Source organism: Heterodontus francisci, chromosome 32 (genome assembly GCF_036365525.1).
Source record: "Heterodontus francisci isolate sHetFra1 chromosome 32, sHetFra1.hap1, whole genome shotgun sequence".
Lineage (NCBI taxonomy): Eukaryota > Metazoa > Chordata > Chondrichthyes > Heterodontiformes > Heterodontidae > Heterodontus > Heterodontus francisci.
The window spans coordinates 44,678,065-44,692,928 of NC_090402.1; the positions used below are offsets into that span (position 1 = coordinate 44,678,065).

A 14,864-nucleotide genomic window follows, 5' to 3' on the forward strand; every position below is an offset into this window, starting at 1 on the left:
CAAATGCCCCAGCAACATTTCCAAGGTTGACAAATCAGCTAGTAGCTGGACTTAGCAATTGTGCTGTGTACCTGGACAACTTGATCATTTACAGTAACACCTGGGACGAGCATTTAAAGCAGCTGGAGGCTGTTCCAGGGTCTGAAAAGGGCAAATCTTGTGGTCAACTTAGGAAAAAAAGCGAGTTCGCTGAGGCCAGGGTGACTTACCTGGGTCATGTAGCGGGACAGGGAACTGTGCTACCCAGCTGCCTTCAAGCTGCATTTTGTTTTCTCTGAGGCCTTCTTGTAAGCAGCAAGAAAAATTAAAAAGAAGACACAGTCAGCAAAACAGCTAGAAAATTTTAAAAAAAGACACTGGCTGCAAAATAGCAGGAAAGTCTGCTTTCTGCCAGTTTTCTCTCTGTCAAATAATGTGACTTCAGCAATTAAGCTGCCTCTGAGAGTGCAAGAAGAAGAAAGTGTAGGAGAAGAGGTATTGTCAACGACTCCTACCCCACTCAGCATTTCCAGTCGGTGATCTCCAGTTTTGGACATACTGTTAATTAAAACAGATTTTCGTTTCAACTGAAACTCATGTTAGTTCATAGTTAAGCTAATTATCTATTTAGTAAATATCCTTGCCTTTTTTATGCCTTTAACCTTTCTGTGTAATTTTGTGAGTGTGCATTGCAAAGTTAATCCCCTTCCCGAGTTTAAGAGTGTGTGTTAATAAACCCTACTTCTTTGTTTTAATCTTAACAATTGTATTGTTGTTGGGGTCCTTTACTAGTCAGGGTTCAAGGGAGAAAAAAATTCAATCATAATCTGTTTACAGTTTGTGGGAAATACAAAGAATGTTTCTTTTTAAAAATCCACCACTTGTTCATAAAAATATCCACTTCATTCTTCCACTGGTCATATGGTTCAGACTCAGAGAACATTGAAGGGTAATCATAAAGCTCCTTACTCGAATCTTCCACCAGACTCAGTAAGCATCTCCTTATATGTGCTCAAGCACAACCCCAGTTAACACCCCCCACCTGCATGTAATTAAACACAATATTGTATAATTAACAGCAACTAAAAACTGTGTTCTCCTAGGTGTGTTTGACTCTTTTACTTACTCCAGGTTTTTTTCAGTTGTTCTTGAGATTGAGCATCGCTGGCAAGATCAGCATTTATTGCCCATCCCTAACTGCCCTTGAGAAACTGTTGGTAAGCCGCCTTCTTGAACCGCTGCAGTCCATGTGATGTAGATACATCCACAGTGCTCTTAGGGAGGGAGTTCCAGGATTTTGACCCAGTGACAATGAAGAAATGGCAATATAGTTCCAAATCGGGGTGATGTGTGACTTGGAGGGGAACTTGCAGGTGGTGATGTTCCCATGAGTCTCCTGCCCTTGTTCTTGTAGGTGGTAAAGGTCGCGGATTTGGAAGGTGCTGTCGAAGGAGCCTTGGTGAGTTGCTGTAATGTATCTTGTCGATGATACACACTGCAGCCACTATCCACTGGTGGTGGAGGGAGTGAATGTTTAAGGTGGTGGATGGGGTGCCGATCAAGTGGGCTGCTTTGCCTTGGATACTGTTGAGCTACTTCAGTGTTGTCAAAGCTGCATTCATCCAGCAAGTGGAGCATATTTCATCACACTCCTGACTTGTGTCTTGTGGATGGTGGACAGGCTTTGTGGAGTCAGGAAATGAGTTGCTCACCTTCTCTTGTAGCCACGATATTTATGTGACTAGTCTAGTTAAGTTTCTGGTCAATGATAACCCGCAGGATGTTGATTGTGGGGAATTCAGCGATGGTAATGCCGTTGAATGTCAAAGCATTGGGAGGTGGTTAGATTCTCTGTTGCTGGAGATGGTCATTCCCCGGCACTTGCGTGATGTGAATGATACTTGCTACTTCTGAGCCCGAGCCTGAATGTTGTCCAGTTCTTGCTGCATGTGGGCACGGTCTGCTTCAGTATCTGAGGGATTGTAAATGGTACTGAACACTGTAAAATCATAAGCAAACATCCTCACTTCTGACCTTATGTTGGAAAGAAGATCATTGATAAAGCAGCTGAAGATGGTTAGGCCTAGAACGTTACCCTGAGGAACTTCTACAGTGATGTCCTGGGGCTGAGAAGATTGGCTTCCAACAATCACAACCATCTTCCTTTGTGCTAGGTATGACTGCAACCAGTGGTGAATATTCCCCCTGATTCCCATTTACTTCAATTTGGCTCAGGCCCCTTGGTGCCACACTCGGTCAAATGTTGCCTTGATGACAAAGGCAGTCACTCTCACCTCACCTCTGGAATTCTGCTCTTTTGTCCATGTTTGGACCAATGCTGTGATGAGGTCTGGAGCTGGGTAGCCCTGGCAGAACCCACAATGAGCATCATTGAGCAAGTTATTAGTGAGTAACTGCCACTTGATAGCACTGTTGACGACATCTTTCATCACTTTGCTCATGATTGAGAATAGAATGATCAGGCAGTAATTGGCTGGATTGGATTTGTCCTACTTTTTATGGACAGGACATAACTGGACAATATTCCACATTGTCGGGTAGATACTAGTATTGTAGCTGTACGGGAACAGCTTGGCTACAGGCATGGCTAGTTCTGGAGCACAATCTTTAGTACTATTGCTGGAATGTTGTCAAGAGCCCATATCCTTTTCTGTATCCAGTGTCTTCAGCCGTTTCTTGATAACACGTGGGGTGAGTCGAATTGTCTGAAGACTGGCATCTATAATAGTGGGCACCTCAGGAGAAGGCCAAGATGGATCATCCACTCAGCACTTCTGGCTGAAGATGGTTGCAAATGTTCAGCCTTGTCTTTTGCAATGATGTGCTGAACTGCTCTATCATTGAGCCTGGGGGGATTGGGAGGGCAATATTCCAAGACACTGGCAACACGTAACAGGAAGTCTCCAGTGTGTCATTAGACAGTTAACCCCCTCACCTGCAAGTCACTGAGGAAATCTGGAAAATAATTTTAATATCGAGAAGAGTCTGGCTTCATCATTTCCTCAGAGTGATAGTTCAAAGTAGGAAAACTGTCCAGTTATTCTTTCATTCTCCTTTTTCCTTTTGGGCCTCCTTATCTCGAGAGACAATGGATATGCGCCTGGAGGTGGTCAGTGGTTTGTGAAGCAGTGCCTGGAGTGGCTATAAAAGCCAATTCTGGAGTGACAGGCTCTTCCACAGGTGCTGCAGAGAAATTTGTTTGTCGGGGCTGTTGCACAGTTGGCTCTCCCCTTGCGCCTCTGTCTTTTTTCCCGCCAACTACTAAGTCTCTTCGACTCGCCACAATTTAGCCCTGTCTTTATGGCTGCCCGCCAGCTCTGGCAAATGCTGGCAATTGACTCCCACGACTTGTGATCAATGTCACACGATTTCATGTCGCGTTTGCAGACGTCTTTATAGCGGAGACATGGACGGCCGGTGGGTCTGATACCAGTGGCGAGCTCGCTGTACAATGTGTCTTTGGGGATCCTGCCATCTTCCATGCGGCTCACATGGCCAAGCCATCTCAAGCGCCGCTGACTCAGTAGTGTGTATAAGCTGGGGGTGTTGGCCGCTTCAAGGACTTCTGTGTTGGAAATACGGTCCTGCCACCTGATGCCAAGTATTCTCCAAAGGCAGCGAAGATGGAATGAATTGAGACGTCGCTCTTGGCTGGCATACGTTGTCCAGGCCTCGCTGCCGTAGAGCAAGGTACTGAGGACACAGGCCTGATACACTCGGACTTTTGTGTTCCGTGTCAGTGCGCCATTTTCCCACACTCTCTTGGCCAGTCTGGACATCGCAGTGGAAGCCTTTCCCATGCGCTTGTTGATTTCTGCATCTAGAGACAGGTTACTGGTGATAGTTGAGCCTAGGTAGGTGAACTCTTGAACCACTTCCAGAGCGTGGTCGCCAATATTGATGGATGGAGCATTTCTGACGTCCTGCCCCATGATGTTCGTTTTCTTGAGGCTGATGGTTAGGCCAAATTCATTGCAGGCAGACGCAAACCTGTCGATGAGACTCTGCAGGCACTCTTCAGTGTGAGATGTTAAAGCAGCATCGTCAGCAAAGAGGAGTTCTCTGATGAGGACTTTCCGTACTTTGGACTTCACTCTTAGATGGGCAAGGTTGAACAACCTGCCCCCTGATCTTGTGTGGAGGAAAATTCCTTCTTCAGAGGATTTGAACGCATGTGAAAGCAGCAGGGAGAAGAAAATCCCAAAAAGTGTGGGTGCGAGAACACAGCCCTGTTTCACACCACTCAGGATAGGAAAGGGCTCTGATGAGGAGCCACCATGTTGAATTGTGCCTTTCATATTGTCATGGAATGAGGTGATGATACTTAGTAGCTTTGGTGGACATCCGATCTTTTCTAGTAGTCTGAAGAGACCACGTCTGCTGACGAGGTCAAAGGCTTTGGTGAGATCAATGAAAGCAATGGAGAGGGGCATCTGTTGTTCATGGCATTTCTCCTGTATCTGACGAAGGGAGAACAGCATGTCAATGGTCGATCTCTCTGCACGAAAACCACACTGTGCCTCAGGGTAGACGCGCTCGGCCAGCTTCTGGAGCCTGTTCAGAGCGACTCGAGCAAAGACTTACAGATTAAAAATAGAGAAGAAATTGGTAAGTTAGAAATATTGGTCATTTTATTGATTATTTTCACTATTTCAGTTATGGAGAGTTCTGACAGTTTCTAGGTTAATTCAACTGTTTTAAAGGGATCGTGTCTGCCTGGATATGAAACTGGCTAAGGGACAGAAAGCAGAGTAGTGGTGAACTGTTGTTTTGAGACTGGAGTGAAGTATACAGTGGTGTCCCTCAGGGGTCAGTGTTAGGACCACTTCTCTTTTTTTGACATATATTAATGAACTGGACTTGGGTATACATGGCATAATTTCAAAGTTTGCAGATGACAAATAGATGGGGCGGCGCAGTGGTTAGCACCGCAGCCTCACAGCTCCAGTGACTCGGGTTCGGTTCTGGGTACTGCCTGTGCGGAGTTTGCAGTTCTCTCTGTGACCGCGTGGGTTTCTGCCGGGTGCTCTGGTTTCCTCCCACAGCCAAAGACTTGCAGGTTGATAGGTAAATTGGCCATTATAAATTGCCCCTAGTGTAGGTAGGAGAATGGTGGGGATGTGGTAGGGAATATTGGATTAATGTAGAATTAGTATCAATGGGTGGTTGTTGGTCGGCACAGACTCAGTGGGCCGAAGGGCCTGTTTCAGTGCTGTCTATCTCTATGACACAAAACTCTGAAATGTAGTAAATAATGAGGATGTTGGTAACAGACTTTAGGCAGACAGGTGAAATATTCAAACACATGGAAGATAAAATTTAACACAGGGAAGTGTGAAGTGGTTCATTTTCATTGAAACAATGTGGAGAGGCAATATAAACTAAATGGTACAATTTTAAGGGGTGCAGGAACAGAGAAACCTGGGGGTGTAAGTACACATGTTTTGAAGGTGGCAGTACTTAAAAAGGCATATGGAATCCTTGACCTTATTAGTAGAGGAATAGAGTACTAAAGAAAGGAAGGTGAGCTAAGCCTTTCTAAAAGTCTTTCTGTGGTCAATTCTGAGCGCCACATTTTAGGAAGTATGCCACAACCTTAGAGAAGGTGCAGAGGAGATTTAGTAGAATGGCAACAATGGTTACATGGAGAGATTCAAGAAGCTGGGATTGTTTTCCATACAGCAGGAAAGGTTAAGGAGAGATTTGATATAGGTTGGTAGATGGATTTGTTAGAGGAGTGTCATGTCTTACTAACTTAATTGAGTTTTTTGAGGAAGTAACAGGGAGGATTGATGAGGGTAGTGCAGTGGATATGGTCTACATGGATTTTAGTAAGGCATTTGACAAGGTCCCGCATGGCAGACTGGTCAGTAAACTGAAAGCCCATGGGATACAGGAGAACATGGCAGGTTGAATCCAGAATTGGCTCAAGGAAAGGAAACAAAGGGTAGTAGTCGACAGATGTTTTTGCGAATGGAAAGCGGTTTCCAGTGGCATTCCACAGGGCTCAGTGTTGGGTCCTTTGCTGTTTGTATATATTAATGATTTAGACTCAAATGTGGGAGGCATGATTGGGAAATTTGCAGATGACACAAAAATTGGCCGTGCAGTTAATTGTGAAGAGGATAACCATAGACTCCAGAATGATATCAATGGTTTGGTCGAATGGGCGGGGAAGTGGCAAATGGAATTCAATCCAGTGAAGTGTGAGCTAATACATTTGGGGAGGGCAAATAAAACAAGGGGTAGAAGAAGTGAGAAACCTTGGAGTGCAAGACAGGTAGATAGAGTTGTGAAGAAGGCATATGGATTGCTTTCGGTTATTGGCCGAAGTATAGAATACACAAACAGGGAAGTGATGCTGACACTGTATAAAACGCTGGTTAGGCCACAGCTGGAGTATTGTGTACCATTCTGGTCACCACATTACAGAAAGGACATAATTGCTCGGAAGAGAGTACAGAGGAGATTTACAAGAATGTTTCCAGGGCTTGAAAGTTACAGCGAAAAGAAAAGATTGGATAGGCTAGGGTTGTTTTCCCTGGAACTGAGGAGGCTGAGGGGAGACTTAATTGAGGTGTACAAAATTGAGGGGCCTAGATAGAGTGGACAGGAAGGACCTGTTTCCCCTGGAGGGGAGGTCAGTTACCAGGGGGCACAGATTTAAGGTGATTGGTAGAAGGATTAGAGGGAACATGAGGAAAAACTTTTTCACCCAGAGGGTGGCGGGTGTCTGGAATTCACTGCCAGGAATGGTGGTGGAGACAGAAACCCTCAATTCTTTTAAAAGGTACCTGGACATGCACCTGAAGTGCTGAAACCTGCAAGGTTATGGACATGGTGCTGGAAGGTGGGATTAGATTGGGCGGCTAGTTTTGTCAGCTGGCGCAGACACGATGGGCTGAATGGCCTCCTTCTGTGCTGCAATTGTTCTATGGTCCTAGGTGTTCAAAATCATGAAGGATTTTGATGGCGTAAGTAAGGAGAAACTGTGAACAGTGGCGGAAGGGTTGGTAACCAGAGGGCACAGATTTAAGATAATTTGCAAACGAACCAGAGGCGAGATGAGGAAAACATCTTTTACACAGTGAGTTGTTATGAACTAGGGAGTGAGATTAATTATATTGCTCTTTCAAAGAGCAGGCAAAGACATGATGGACAACATGCTCTCCTTGTATGCTGTATCATTCTATGTTTCCATGATTGAATTCTGTTGCTATTTGGTTGTAGACTATGATTCCAAGAGGAAGGGAAATGGACCTGAATCTTCACCAGTGGCTAAGAAGAGGCTTGCAGGAGAGTCCCTGATAAATCCTGGCAGTAAGAGGTAATCTGCTTCCTCCAATTTTTTTATGCTACTCAGGCTTTGCTGAAACTGCCTTTGGGCCAACAACTGTGAAGTATACGAGGCCAGGTCCCAGCGGCATATCCTTCATTTCGTATTTTCTTTTTGCAGATATTTAGTGCCTCGCGTCACTTTGATGCAAAGTAAAGCACCTTCTTCTCTATCCAAACCTCAACCTTAGAAGACCACCTTCTACATCAACCACTTGCATTTATATAGTGCCTTTAATGTAATAATAGATCTCTGGACGCTACACGAGAGATTTAGTGATCAAAGTTTGACACCAAGCCACATAAGGAGATATTAGGACAGGTGAGCAAAAGCTTGGTTAAAGAGGTAGGTTTACTGAGCGTCTTCAAGGAGGAGAGAGCAGTAAGGAAGCTTGGGAGGGAATTCCAGAGCTTAGGGCCTAGGGAGCTGAAGGCACAGCCCCCAATGATGCAGTGATTGAAATTGGGGATGAACAGAAGTTGGAGGAGCACAGAGATCTTGGAGAGTGATGGGGCTGGACAAGGTTACAGAGATAGGGAGGGGTGAAGCTATAGATGCCTGACTTCTTTTGTCTGATAACACTCCTGTGATGCACCTTGGGATGTTTTGCTATGTTAAAGGCGCTATCTAAATGCAAGTTGCTGTATCCCATATTGGCCATCTTTGGGCTAGTTTGAATGGCCTTGTCAATTCTCTTTTGTTTATTTGTTCTTGGGTGGATGACACTGGCAATAACAGTACATATTGCCCATCCCTATCAGCCCTGAGCGTATTAAGAGACAGCCACACAGTGTTGAAATGGAGTCACATGTAGGCCAGACCAGGCAGAGGTGACAGGTTGCTCTCCCTACAGGGCATTAGTGAATTAGTTAGGTTTTTACTATAATCTAACAGTTTTCTACGTCATTTTCAATTTCACAATTTGCCATGTCGGATCTATGAACACACAACCTCTGGGTTGCTAATTCCAATACCATAACCACTAGCACAGCCTTGGCTAGCGTGATGAGTGCCAATTTTGTGGTGTAGGCCCAACCCCATTAGTGGACTGAAAATAAAATCATTTTCACAAAGGATTCTGACAGACAAACAAAACTTTTAATGACACCAGTCTACGCTGGACTTTCACGCAAGTCTGAGATGCGAAAAGCCAGCCTCTAATTCACGGTACCCCTGGCTCCTCTGTTTTCTTTTTGTTTCAAAGCAGTGCGACTCACAAATGACACTTAAAGGAGCCTCATCGCCTAAGGGAAATTTCCAGGTGTTTCCCAGTTCATTGAATGTCCCAGAACATTGCTGATGATGTCAAATGAAGAGAAAAATGAAAGAATATATGAAGAAAAAATTGTGATGGCAACTGAGGTGTCTCACAAGGCACTTTGCCTTTAAAGCTCTTTTGCTTTTACAGTACCTGTTCTTCAGCTGCTGTTACCCTGAGCATTGACCGTCTAAGTCTTATACTTTGCAAATAAGTGGTGCCACTGAAAAGGAAAAAAAAACTTGTCTTTACATAGTGCCTATCACGACCACCAGATATCCCAAAGCGCTGTACAGCCAGTTAGGTACTTTTGAAGTATAGTCACTGCTGTAATAGTGTTTTGTACACATCAAAGGTTGGACTCCCTGTGTCACAGATACAAACTGTCTCTTTCCTCCTCCATTCAGAACGAAGACTCCCACTGGAGTGAGTTTTGAAGATAACTGCCTTGATGACAGCGATGAGTGAAGCATCCCATTGGGCTTGAAATGAATTTGCTGAAGATATTTATAATGAAGTATAGTTTATCATAAATTATTTCTTCTTATAGAAAATAATGAATATTGATTTTAAAAATACTGTCCGTGTTTGTTTAACAAATAGTAGTGGGACATTTTATAAAGCTTTGTAAATTAAAGGTTGAAAGCAAAAAAAAAAATGTTTCACAGTGTGTAGCATGCTCTGTGTATTTGGTAAAGTTCACAAACAGGAGTGGGGTTTAAGTTGAGTATTGTGCACAGTTTTGGTCTCCTTATCAAAAGAAAGATATACTTGCCATAGAGGGAATGCAACGGAGGTTCACCAGTCTAATCCCTACAATGGTGGGATTATTTTATGAGGCGAGATTGAGGGAACTGGGCCTGTATTCTCTCCAGTTTCAAAGAATGAGAGGTGATCTCATTGAAACTTACAAACTCTTATAGAGCGTGACAGGGTGGATGTAGATAGGATATTTCCGCTGGCTGGTGAGTATAGAACCAGAGGCATAGTCTTAGAATAAGGGCAGGCCATTTAAGACTGAGATGAGGAGGAATTTCCTTACTCAGAGGATGGTGAATTTTTGGAATTCTCTACCCCAGAGGGCTGTGGAAGCTCAATCATTGAGCATGTTGAGGTAGATGATCAGCCATGATCTAATTGAATAGTGGAGCAGGCTCGATGGGCTGAATGACCTTCTGTTCCTATGTCACGTTTGCCTACAAACTCAATTTCAAAAGTAATAAATTGACTGTGAAATGCTTTTTGGATGTTCTGAGGACATGAAAGATGCTGTATAAATGTTATTTTTTTTCTCTTTCCTAACTTCCCTGAGTACAATTTCAACTGCTATGTTAGAGGTGCTGTCTTTCAGAAGAGACGTTAAACCAAGGCCCCAGCTACCTGTCTAAGTGGATGGAAAAGATCCCATGGCACTATTTGAAAAGTAGGGCAGTTCTCCCAGTGTCCTTAGCCATCAATCCTGCCTCAATCTACACCCGTAAAACAGATAAGCTGGGCGTTTATCTCATTTATGCTTGGTAGGTCCATACAATGCCCACATTGATTGTCTCATTGCCTACAAAACAACAGTGACTGCATTTCCAAAAATAATTCTTTGGTTGTGAAGTACTTGTGGGATGTTCATGGCCTCTTGCCCATTCGCTTATTCCTTTACACCACTATTGGCAGCCGTGTCTTAAGCTGTTGAGGCTCCAAGTTCTCAAATTCCCAACCAAAACCTCTCCACTTCTCTTTTAAGATTCATTAAAACCAACCTCTTTGAACAGGCCCTTGGTCACCTGTCCTAATGTCGCTGCTTTGATTCGGTGCTCCTGTGAAGAGCCTTAAGTCTTTTCACTAAATTAAAGACATAATTAAGATGTAACTTCTTGTTGTTGACATGTAAAGCACAAGCTATACAAAATGCAACCTATGTAACCTCTCGTGGCATGAGCTCAACCTCTGTATTTTTTAAATCCCCATTTAAATTATATATTTTAATCGGATGAGCCACAATATTTGCAAATTTAACGGCAGCAATTAAACCGTGTACCCTGTAAATATGACAATTACAACGCTGAACAAATCACTGAGATAAATAAGCCTTTGTCTTCCTGAAGCAGTTAAAAACATAATGGGTGCTTCACGCAGCTGCAGAAAACAAAACCACTTCATCTAAATTTGATTGTTGTGATAAAACAGGAAACAAAACATTCAGCTTCTTGGCCATGGTAAATTGGTTTCTGGAGCTCTGTGTCCAACAGCTGCAGAATGTGTGATATAGATCTTCCGTTTTGTTTGGGCACTTTTAAGTCCCCACTGTTGTAACAGCTTTTCAAACCTGGTTTAGAGAAGCAGATGGGACACTGGTGCTGAATGATTAACTTCCATAGACAAACATGTTAGATATAAACATAAAATGACAGTAAGTACCCCTTCCTTCCCATGAAGTGTGAGGTAAATAGTTAGACCTGGAGTTGGTACAGGTCGGGGGAAGAGGGGAAGGAGTAACAAAGAGAAAGCATTTAAACAGGCACACATAAATTCGCTTTTACAGGATGTTAAAATACAGGGTTTTCTATATAATAATTGGTTGGTAAAATTTGTACTTTTAGGTGGATTTTTGTGCTCATCAATGTTAGGATATTCATGTCTGGAAACAGAACACTTCCAGCACCTGATGCAATTGGAGTTCCCACTTCTCATATGAGGTGGAAAATTGTAAAATTACACTTCCTCTGCTCTACCCAACCATGCAGTCTAAGCCAGGCCGACCAACTCTGCTATATTTAGTGAAGAACTTGCACAGAGACACTGGAGTGCACAAGAACACAATGGAGGTAAAGCTATCTGAGCATTCAAAGCACTTTACAGCCAATAAAGTACATTTGAAGCGTAGTCACTGTTGCAATGTGGGAAACATGGCAGCAAATTTACAAACAACAAGCTAGCTCAAGCAGCATGTGATAATGAGAATCTGTTCTTGTGATGTTGGTTGAGGGATAAATAGTGACCAGGACATTGGCGAGAACTCCTCTGCTGTTCTTCAAAATAGTGCACGAGCTCTTTTACATCCACCTGAGAGGTTAGACAGGGCCTCGGTTTAACGTCTCATCCAAACGTCAGCCCCTATAACAATGGAGCATTGAATTTCAAATTCCACCCTCCCCACGGCAGCAAGATGTCAGTCATGGGCTGATGGGTGCATGTGTTTCTTTACAAAAGTTTTTAAAATACATTGACAGAGGAGATTAACATAACGGCAGCTGGAGTTGGCAGAAACAGTTCAGAGACTGGGACCCAAGCCACAGTGCCACCTAGTAGCCAGAGCCTGCAATACACCATGACAGGCAACTGCCTGACATCCAATATTATCACAAGTGTTTCCATGTAAAATTGGAAGTGTAAATAGTGAAAGTATAAAACCAAGAACAAAAGAATTGTGGAAACAGAAGCCACGTTTGTCAGTAGGAAGCGGTAGAGTTTTAACTGTCTCCACGGGGATTTTACCCATGACAAGTGGGCATCCTGGAGCCAGGAAAAGCCGACCAGTGAAAGCTGGCGGCCTCTCAGCACCCCGGGGACGGGTGCAGGGGGCCCCATTGAGGGCCGCCCCCACTTCCCCAACCATCCCCAGGACCCAAGACGCACCCCCCTTCCCCCCAAACGACCACCATTGCCTCACGGGGGCCTGACCCAGCGAGACAAACCAAACCTACCTGCACTCCTGGCTCCATGTCCTTGGCTGGGCTGCAGTCCCAGCAATGGCCACCTCTCCTGATGGCGCTGTTGGGACTAAGAGCTGCCGGCCTGATGATTGGCCAGCAGCTCAATGAGGCAGGACTTCCTTCCTCCAGTGGGTGGAAGTCCCACCTCGGAACAATTAAAGCTTGGGGATCTGTAAAATGTGGGATGGATTCCCAGGTTAGGCAGAAGATTCTTGGTAGTGTAGATGAGCAGAGAGATCTTGGTGTCCAGGTACATAAATCCTTGAAAGTTGCCACCCAGGTTAATAGAGCTGTTAAGAAGGCATATGGTGTGTTAGCTTTTATTAGTAGGGGGATCGAGTTTCGGAGCCACGAGGTCATGCTGCAGCTGTACAGAACTCTGGTGAGGCTGCACCTGGAGTATTGCGTGCAGTTCTGGTCACCGCATTTTCGGAAGGATGTGGAAGCTTTGGAAAAGGTGCAGAGGAGATTTACTAGGATGTTGCCTGGAATGGAGGGAAGGTCTTACGAGGAAAGGCTGAGGGACTTGAGGTTGTTTTCGTTAGAGAGAAGGAGGAGAAGAGGTGACTTAATAGAGACATATAAGATAATCAGAGGGTTGGACAGGGTGGATAGTGAGAGCCTTTTTCCTCGGATGGTGATGGCAAACACGAGGGGACATAGCTTTAAGTTGAGGGGTGATAGATATAGAACAGATGTCAGAGGTAGTTTCTTTACACAGAGAGTAGTAGGGGCGTGGAACGCCCTGCCTGCAACAGTAGTAGACTCGCCAACTTTAAGGGCATTTAAGTGGTCATTGGATAGACATATGGATGAAAATGGAATAGTGTAGGTCAGATGGTTTCACAGGTCGGCGCAACATCGAGGGCTGAAGGGCCTGTACTGCGCTGTAATGTTCTATGTTCTATGTTCTAGAAGTGGCCTAACCACTGACTTTTCTGTCGGTGGCCACTCACGTCCGCCTGACGTAAAATCCAGCCCATAGTGTCAGTAAGACCCCCCCTGCCACGAATGAGGCATATTTTTATTTATTTGCCCGAGTCTGTGCCGACCATCAACCACCCATTTATACTAATCCTACATTAATCCCATATTCCTACCACATCCTCACCTTCCCTCACTTCCCCTGCCACCTACCTACACTAGGGGCAATTTACAATGGCCAATTTACCTGTCAACCTGCAAGTCTTTGGCTGTGGAAGGAAACCAGAGCACCCGGCAAAAACCCACGCGGTCACAGGGAGAACTTGCAAACTCCGCACAGGCAGTACCCAGAATCGAACCCAGGTTGCTGGAGCTGTGAGGCTGCAGTGCTAACCACTGCGCCACTGTGCCGCCCATTAATATTAATTTCATCACATGAACATTCATTTTAAGCTGTTGCTAGAGTGAAGAGATGACTTGGTTAGAGAGATCAGCAGTGGCTGGAGAAGCATTTGTATACTAGGAGACAGTGCTTGGAGAGACTAAAGAATTGCTCACTGATTCAATTAACAGAGATTGGTCTGGTGATCCACATCTCGTCAGTGTAAGAGGCAGCACTACACCCCCTCACAGAGCTTTGAAATCCACAAACCACAGGATTGATCCCAAATAAGGGGTTTGTCACATGACTAACCTGCTGGCCAGCTTGGAGTTTTGAATTGTGCTTACAGAACAGTTTGAAGACAGAGACTGCAGATTGCAAATGAACTTGGAAGAGTGCCTCTCTCCTGTCTGGCTCTCTCTCTCACTGATTTCCAGATCCACTGAACACACTTAAATCCTAACAGAGAAGACTCCTACATTGAAACAGGTTTAAAGCATCCACTGAGCCCCAATGAAACGGCAAGACTTAACGGCAACCAAAGGCTCTACATCAAAGGAAAGTAAATAGAAACCCAACTAGTGCCTCAAACTTTTCCCCTTTAGTCTTTCTACCTTTTCTGTCTCTTATCTGCATGCGTGTTTATCGCATATGCATGCTAGCGTGGTTGCATCGCATAGTCATTAATAGAATTAGAGTTTAAGATTAATAAACTTCCACCTTTCTTATTTAAATCTAAGAAAACCTGTCTGATTTGATTTCTTTGCCTTGCAATTGGAAAGCAGTGAACAAGGATTCACTGAGGGGAAGCTAAAAACAGTGTTTTAAAATAAAACCCTCTTACGGTTAAATCAGGCAAAGGCTGAGAGAGAACCCCTAGACCCCTTTCTCACCTGGTTATAACAATAGAATGATGGCTACTACCTAGAATTTTACAAAAAGGACTTCGGATGGTTTCTATATAGAATGGCATCAGTAAGTTAACTGGCATTTACTAGGAAATCCTGCAGCCTTGCTGTCATATAAAGAGAGAAAGGCCTTCAGTGAACTCCAAACTGTCTTAAGTATAAATAACTGACAAGTAATAAATAATCAGAAACAAATTCAGGAGAAAGAGATGGAATTCTTTCAGGGTTTTAGTCAAGATATATTTATTTACAAGTAAACAATTCAACTACACCAATAATCATTTCACAAACGGTTAATCCATTTAAGACAGTGCAAGGCATCTTAAATATATGATACTCAAGATCAGGT

General features: G+C 44.1%; 1 protein-coding gene across 5 annotated transcripts in view; it reads left to right on the forward strand.

Annotated features, from left to right (window-relative positions):
• Positions 1-14,321, forward strand: part of paxx (PAXX non-homologous end joining factor) — a 44,527-nt gene extending 30,206 nt beyond the window's left edge. For all 5 annotated transcript variants that reach the window (XM_068012722.1, XM_068012720.1, XM_068012724.1 and 2 more), the window contains exons 7-8: positions 7,231-7,327; positions 9,002-14,321. In XM_068012722.1, coding sequence (XP_067868823.1) covers positions 7,231-7,327; positions 9,002-9,062 — 158 coding nt within the window. In that variant the 3' untranslated portion in view covers positions 9,063-14,321. The remainder of the gene's footprint in view (positions 1-7,230; positions 7,328-9,001) is intronic.
• The last annotated feature ends 543 nt before the right edge of the window (positions 14,322-14,864 follow it).